The sequence below is a fragment of the Limulus polyphemus genome, unplaced genomic scaffold (assembly GCF_000517525.1).
Source record: "Limulus polyphemus unplaced genomic scaffold, Limulus_polyphemus-2.1.2 Scaffold1314, whole genome shotgun sequence".
NCBI lineage: Eukaryota > Metazoa > Arthropoda > Merostomata > Xiphosura > Limulidae > Limulus > Limulus polyphemus.
This window is the reverse complement of record NW_013666924.1, coordinates 294,927-303,663: the sequence shown is the minus strand read 5'-3', so window position 1 is coordinate 303,663 and position 8,737 is coordinate 294,927. Positions and strand designations below refer to the sequence as shown.

Here is an 8,737-nt window from a genome sequence, read left to right as displayed (position 1 = left end):
AGAACTATCATGTACTTAGTCGAATGTTCAAGTTCTTACTAGAAATTGGTTACGCTGGTATATAAAAGAAGGGAGATGTAATGTGTGGATAGAGAGTGAGTAATTGATCTGCGGTCGGAGTATTATTGACGTTCGTCGCTATAGCGTTTGTTTAGCGCGATTGTTGAGTGTATCGGTTAAGTTATATTCGGAAAGAATAAACCAGTTTTATTAAGTAAAGGCTTGTGTCGCTTAAGTTTCGTCGGCACGAAGTTACGGAAAATAAATTAAAAAAAACGGAGACGTAACAGTCCTTTACGCAAAGGAAGACGCTACATATAACAAAGATTGGCTATAGAAGATACTAACAAAAACATACACTTCAGACTTCTTCGGCTGTACAGATAGACGAATAATCGGACACAACTGCACGTGAATTATAAACAATTTCACTATTCTACTGGGAAAAGACGTCCCAAGTTTGGAGAATAGTGATGAAAGCAAACTTCAAATGATGAAAGCAAACTTCAAAGTTCACAAATTATAAACATTTTTTTCAAGGGACGTCACATCTTAGTAACATGTCAAATAATTAACAAACATTATTTGTTTGTAAAAAATATGGAATAACATTTTATTGACTTGTCATATACGTATATCTTGAGCATTTTAGTATATACAGTATATCTGTAATATAACTGGTCTATAATAATGACTGTTCTGTTTAGACAAGGTTATTCCATTCATTTATTTTCTCACGAGCAGCCATGTCAGCCAGCGACTGAATGGATATAAATGTGCGATTCCATGCATTATTATTCGGATAAGGTTAGAGAACTCGTAAAGAACTAAAGAAATTGGATAACGCTAATGTTGAATTCAGAATAGGAAACTTAATTGTGCATAGCCTTCCCTAAATTTTGAAATGAGACTAGAGAGAAGACAGATAATCAACAGTACCCACAACCAACTCTTGGGATACTCTTTCCTAACCGAATAGTGGGATTTGACTGTTGGAAGACAGATATTCAACATTACCCACAACCAACTCTTGGGATACTCTTTCCTGACCGAATAGTGGGATTTGACTGTTGGAAGACAGATAATCAACATTACCCACAACCAACTCTTGTGATACTCTTTCCTGACCGAATAGTGGGATTTGACTGTTGGAAGACAGATAATCAACAGCACCCACAACCAACTCTTGTGATACTCTTTCCTGACCGAATAGTGGGATTTGACTGTTGGAAGACAGATAATCAACAGCGCCCACAACCAACTCTTGGGATACTCTTGCCTGAACGAATAGTGGGAATTGACTGTCCTTATAGCGCACCAACAATCCCAAAGTGCTTTTGCTGCAACGGAATAGAACTATGAACCCACAAATTCACAGTGCAATTACACTAACCACTAGGCATGCCTGACTTAAGAAACAATAACAAAAAATATACATTGCATTACAAAGATAAAAAATTATAAAAGAAAAAAATTATAGTAACCAAAATTTGGAAACACCAAGATTTCTTATTACTAATAATGAAAGTAGTTAAATGAACTTTAAGAACGAAAACTTCAAGAGAAGATGAACAGCTCCTCAATCAAACTAGAAACAGAACGTCTACACCTTTACTTCAGCTTAATGACAGAAAGAAAATCCATATTCACAGAGTATGTGCTGCTTTCAAGAGGTGAGGAATTAAAATGGCAAGTGCAAGGAATGGACCAAACGATGACGACTATTCATACGAGGAGGCTACTAAAGTTTGTCGTCAACAATGAGGATAATGAAAAATGGTTTTTGTTTATTTACTTCCAGATACTCTGCGTTAGCCGTCCCTAATTTTGAAGTGATAAACCAGAGGGAACATAGTTAGTTAACACCACACACCGTCAATTCTTTCAAGTTGGTTCTTGTTTGTTTGCTTTCAGATACTTGTGCAAAGCTACTCGAGGCCTATCTGCGCTAGCCGTCCCTAATTCTGAAGTGACAGACCAGAAGGAACATAGATAGCCAAAAGCACACATCGACAATTCTTGGGCTACTTCTTACCAACAGATAGCAGGATTAATCGTACCATTATAACGGATGAAAGGGGATGTTGGGCGACGAGTTTCGACCCCGTGACACACAGTTTGTGAGTCAAGAGTCCTAACCATCAGGCATTCTTTACGAAAATACAAAATTTTATTGTTTTTTTTATTATACTCGTTGGGCAAGCGCATTTTGAAATATACTCAAATATTCTCAATTGTTTTTGTAGCTGAATGCATGTTTCAAATTTTCTCCACACAAATGTTCTGTTTTTATTCATCATGTATTAGCTTATGAAGAGATTCTCAAAACTTAATATTTGTTCAACACTCTTAATGGAAGAAGTCTTGCTTGATATTAGAGAAAACGTTCCTAAACATTTCTATGCACTTTGTAAAGTCAAAATTTTTATTTTTTCCCTGTGAGGCTGTTTCTGAGTACCGTATACTGCCAGTCAACATATGCAGACGCGAAACCTGAATAACAACCAGTTTGTCTATTAACCATAAAATCGCAACTACACATTTTAGAGATTGAAAAATTTCAGCAATAAAATTTTCATTAGTATTTTTCGTACCACTATCAAAGCTTCATCTTAACCTTAACGATACAATATTTAAACGTACTTTATAAGACATCTTTAGTTACTCTGTAAGACAGGTCTAAGACTAATTCGCAGTTTTCTAGAATTACAAATAGTTGTTTGTGTGTGTGTGTGTGAAAAGCTACCGAATAGACTGCCTACACATTGTCCACCGCGAAGAATTGACCAGAGGATTTTAGCTTAAACTTGCCGCTGATCTACCATAAGAACAACTAAATAGCTCACCCACATTTTTTCGTTGCTTAGAATAAGAAATGATTTAACGAGCGCTGTCATTATTAATTGAATTGTCATATTTTTCCCATTCAATAGTAGACCACGGCTGAATAACCAATAGTGTAAAGGATACCCGCCCACCGGTTTTGACTGGCAGAGACGTCTCTGGAAGATCGAAATGCAAAAAGTAAACAAGAAACGTTAGAAATAAATAAACAATTTAATGTAGGAAACGGTAAATAAATGTCGAATAAATGTATGAATATATGTAGCGATACATCCATATTATATTTTCGTTATTTCTGTCAATATTTATTGAGTTATTCATTTATTTACTACTGCAATATCCATAATATGTTTTCAAGTGTTGTGAAGCCTCCATTAATAGGACACACTGGTGACGTGAATAGAGAAACTAAATTACAACAGATACATTTGTTTTTCTGAAGTTTGGGTAAGTTTTTAATTCAATTTTTGAAAATTTACACAAATAAAGCAATCTAAAAAAAGAATGGACTATAGACTCTTATGAAGTCTAATGTGGTACAAGCTGACAGAGGAATACACGTATAGTATACATATTGCATAATAAACAATTAACAACAAAGACCAGAAACGAAACTTAATAACTGACAATAACTAAAGAAAATGGATAAGGCTCACAAAACGTCGAAAATATTGTATAAAAAATAGTATTCTCTCGAAAAATAACAGACACGGTAAATAAAATTCACTTTAAAACCAATCTAATTCTCCACCCCCTACCCCCCCCCCCCCCCAACCGTTTAGGGACCAAGGGATCTAATTCCGAAACGCCGTGGAAATTAAATTAGCTTTTAAGTGAATTTTATATACCGTGTCTCGAATATTTTTCTTGAGAAGACTATTCGTGTATGGAAATAACGCGATTATAAAATAATGTACATTCACAACAGAGATTTCGTTTTACCTAAAATGTAGCTATTTTATAGACAGGATACGAGTAACAATGCTGTCCATCACACGCGTAAGGGTTATTCTCGTGATAAAAATATGAACACACAAAATAATTATGTACAAATAACAGTTTTACAGCACCATCATATGTTAACATCTTGCTTGAGTTACCATGGTAACTGTATCATTTGATAGACGAGTTGGATACTGTTAAGTGAAAATATAATATCAAGAATGTTTCTACTGAATATAGATACTGTTTTCAGCGTGTTTGCTTCTAACACGAGGTGTAAAATGACATGTTTAATACGTAGCGATAGTTTAAGTATCTATACTGTTCGTTTGCAGACCCTGGACGAAATTGGCGACATTCGTCCTCTCATTGTAAACCGCCACTCCTAAAAAATAGTCCCCTGAAAATGTTTAAATACTGAAAGATAAGTTACGGGCTATAAACGACAGTAAGTGTTACGTTAAGTACATGTTGTGGGAGCATAACATTAACCCTAAAACAAGCGATCGATAAGCATTTATATTTAAATTACAAACAAAGAAATACAATGGATTACACAAGTTCTGATTTTGAAACATTCACGCGAAAAATGTTTGCTTTTATGTCAAAGAAACTGTAAAGAGAAAACTGGAAATATTCTGAGGATTCTGGGAATGAACATTGAAAGGTTTTCTTGTTGTCATGTCAATAACTGCTACGGACCAATCATGTGTTATCTATCGATCGTTTTGTGTTATTATTCTGTAGTGTCAGTATTATCACAGGGGAAAAAATCTGAGCTAGATTATAGAGTAGAAAGGACTGAAATTGAATTTCTAAAAAACATCCCAGTTTTCGTTTTTCATAATTTTTGCTTCGTAGAAGTTAATAGTGAACATATTTTGATAACAAAAAGTGACTGAACCAAGCTATTGCTTTTACTGAGTTTTGATGTTGAAAACTTTCGCTAAGCTTCTAAGTTATAAAACCATGACTCATGTCATCGCTGATAATGAAACAGATCAATACTGTATAATAACCAAGTAGTAATAGCGCTTTGTTCTTTCCACTACAATAAATAAAGTTACTGGGAGATGTAAAGTTTAAAACTTCATAGTTATAAGATATAAAATACCTATATGAATTTTTGAAAATAATATTAATTACATTGGCCTTTTACTGAAAGCTGCAGTGTGCTGCCTCTATTTGAAAGAAACAAATATACAGAATTAAACACCTACTGCACTTGATAAATATTACATACAAAATATTAAAAAATGTCTAAATGAATATCATGAAAACCTTGAGAAAATTAAATATCAATTTCCAAAAAAGAATCATAATTCACATTTTGCGTATCTCTACTAAACAATAAATAGTAAACTAAAGTAAAATTATTCTTTCAATTATTTTCTTTGATAATAAAATCTTTCGTAATTGACAAGTCGAACCCTTTAAGATCTTTATGTAAAATAGAGCATGATAACAACAACTGTTACTCATTCGCATTTATAGTTTACAGAAAAGAAGCAATAAATAGTACCTGAAATAATTACAGGCAAATGATTTTTCAAAGTTTACAAATGTGCTACAATATCAATACTACGTCTACAACACAGAAAACGTGATAGAAAGGAAGAGTGTTTTGATGTTACATTTATCTTCCGAAAAACAGCAATAGCAGTATGATTTACTATGTCCAAAAGTCACTTTATGTATATTCTTTTTACGATATCGAAGTTAAAAAATATATAAAGTATAAGAAGTAATAAGTTATAAGTATCGTAGAGGTCAGGAGCCTGTCTGTTAAGCTATACTCTATAGATTTTACATAATCAAACAACCACCTATCATGCTTATAAAATGGGTACTGTAACATCTTGCGTGATTTTCAGGTTTTATCATTTCCTGAAAAAATCATCTTGGCCCATAAGCAACTACAGATATCAGTATACGTCACTACATCATTGGCCCATAAGCAACTACAGATATCAGTATACGTCACTACATCATTGGCCCATAAGCAACTACAGATATCAGTATACGTCACTACATCAGGCAACCGTAAGGCTTAATTAAGAACGGCTGCAATATTGAAATACACACACACAGCAACACCCAAAATAGACAAAAGAAAGGATGGCCCATATGAACGCCTCTCATTATTCAGTAATGAAATGAGACTAAAAGATTGGCCCTCAAGAAATGCATTATTACGACCACAGCAATGAGCAACTTTAAAGTGACACCGTCCTGTGAAGTCTACACGGAGAATGACGTCATCTTTTCATAACTTTCAGGAATTAATATATCAAAGCATATACACCAAGTCCTCTCATAGCGATACACAGTTTTGCTGGATGGAATCCTCTCTTTACCTGTAATGTGTGGGTGTCTGTGTTTATCCAAATAAACGGACTAACTGGGAGACAGATAATATATTTTCTAGAAAAACTTCCGCCACTCAAGCTAGGGAGAGGGAGGTGGGAGTCCGATTACCTTGCAGAAATGTGTTTCCCTATCACCTCTACTTAAGTAATTTTTCTGTGATTTTTCAAGTATCCCCACGAATACTAGGCATGATATTGTGACGCTGTTGTATTGCATCAAATATTTAAAACATCAACTTTATATTGCGTGTAGAAGTGGCTGGGGCGAAAATATGTATAGATGGGGTTGATCATATAAAGAGTACTAAACAAATATGATCGGATCAAAATCACTACTGGTTGTTGGATTACATATGTATGGCATTTGAGATTCATATTGTATTAATAGTAAAACTAAGAGCCATTGTTTTTTTTTGCTACTAAAATCCCATTTCGCCACATCCTACAAGTTACCTTCTGCTGTTCAATCACTATTTGCTTTTCTTCTTACTGTTTGTTGACCGGAGATGACGTCATCATTCGAGTTAACAAAACAAATACGGCGTTGGTACGGCAATTCCGTCACTCGAGAAAATACAAAATTTCTAGTGATGAGTATAATAGGCATGTTACTGGTCGTCATGGTAACCCATAACACTCAATCGAACACACCCACATCGAGAAAGAAGATAAACAAGCAACAAAACTTCACAACATCTAGGGCCGTGATACGTTAGTGAGAACTCACGTGATTTTTAAAACCTATCTCACGCTGCTTCGTCGTAGTGGTGCACTTCCGCTCGTTCTTGGATCATGTTTCCACCCCCTTGCCGTCGGCTGTCAATTGAACCCTAAAAGACAGATTATTATTAATTATCTGCGGTAAAAACGTGGTATTCTCATTTCATAGTATAACACTTTTCTTACAAAATTAAACAGAAAATAACAATATTTGCTTAACAAGTTCATTACATCCCGGATATACATGGTTTATAAAATGTTTTCACTAACAACATTCAGTAGATCTTTTCTTCCTTAACGTAACCATTCTAGTATTACAGTGGCGGGGGAAGAGGTGGACTTTTCAATCTGTCCCAGTATCAAAATTAGACAAATTACCCTCGGGAAAAGCTGGAGAATGCATAATATTTAATCCAGAATCCAAGAGCTTCCAAGACCCCGGCCGTAATGTTTTGATTGTTTTATATATATATATACATACATATATATGTGTGTGTGTATGTGTGCGTGCGTGTGTGACGTGTAGAATAATAATTCTGTCGATCAACTTTCAAATTATAATACTGTTACGTCTCCGATCGTTAGTTAATTTTCCGTAAAAACTTTACCGATACAAGTCCTTTCTTAAATAAAACTGGTTTATTCTTTCTGAATACAACTTTGCGATACACTTAAATTCAACAGTCGCTCTATAACAAACTCTATAATTCACAACGAACTTCTTGGCCGGTCTTTTATATACAAGACTACCCCAATCTAGTTTCCCGACATTTCATGAAGGTTCGAGAAGGAAATGGCGTGATACGAGCGTCACGTGACCTGCGTTGTCGTAACAATACTAAGAACCCGAGAGTGAAAGCAGATTAAAATATATTATAATACATGAGGCTGTGGTCAAAATGTACTTATGTTAGTAAAATATGTGACCTAGTGCACAATCTGTGGGAAAATATATTACCCATGTTGGGATCAATAGATAAGAAAAAAATGTGCAATGTTTTTCCAATACTGGTGGTGTTTTAGAAATATAATTTAAAACGTATATAAAGACAGAAAGTGAAGAAATCAAACTATATGAAAAAAATATGTGGGTTTAATACGATTCTCGAAAGTCCCTTGTTTTGTTTTTCTCTTAGTTCGAAAGTGAGTAACTAACACTTGAACTGGAAACTATAAATAACACGTACACACAAAATGTTCATGGAAGGGGGGGGGGGGTTAAATGGTCGATCCGTACATAATCTGGCTGCACAAAAGCCTAGTGGGAGAAATACATTTCGTCTCTTCAAACGGGTATTGAAGTTACCTACGGCTTTCAGACAAAAGGCGAAACGCCGTAGACATCGTTTACGGACTTCGCCGACAGTTTACTTGGAAAGGAAGCATGAGGAATGAATACAAGGTATATATTTCACTGTTTTAGAAGTCGAAGGGCACGATGTTAACTTGACCAATGTTGCCTGTGCTTAAGCATTTTCGTTTTAAATAATTATCTGTATTAATTATTTTTGCGTCAAAATATGTAGTGTGATATATGCGTTTGAACACTCGTATGTCCGACTGTGGGCGAAATGGGCATCTGCTGTTGAAATGTTTAGAAATGATGATTGGCAGAGATCAGTCGCCCCTGGGTGCAGGTGTGAAGGGGCGCAAAATTTCCTCTGGCATATAATGCCTATTAATTAATAATTATGCTCTCCCTTTGGATATAGCGCAACTGCCCTACGTTAATTAAATACGACACAGTGTTACGTTATTTGTGTGTATTACGCTTGCAGTTTTAACTTTTAAAAGCCACCCACTGAAATACAGTGAGACCGAATTGATGTACAGAAGTAAATTACACTATTCCATCATTCACC

At 35.0% G+C, this 8,737-nt stretch overlaps 1 protein-coding gene across 6 annotated transcripts in view; it reads right to left on the bottom strand.

Moving 5' to 3' along the window:
• Positions 1–3,271: 3,271 nt before the first annotated feature.
• The window catches only part of LOC106463053 (Down syndrome cell adhesion molecule homolog), a 65,887-nt gene continuing 60,421 nt past the window's right edge, over positions 3,272–8,737 (bottom strand). For all 6 annotated transcript variants that reach the window (XM_022390462.1, XM_022390463.1, XM_022390464.1 and 3 more), the window contains one exon: positions 3,272–6,985. In XM_022390462.1, coding sequence (XP_022246170.1) covers positions 6,902–6,985 — 84 coding nt within the window. In that variant the 3' untranslated portion in view covers positions 3,272–6,901. The remainder of the gene's footprint in view (positions 6,986–8,737) is intronic.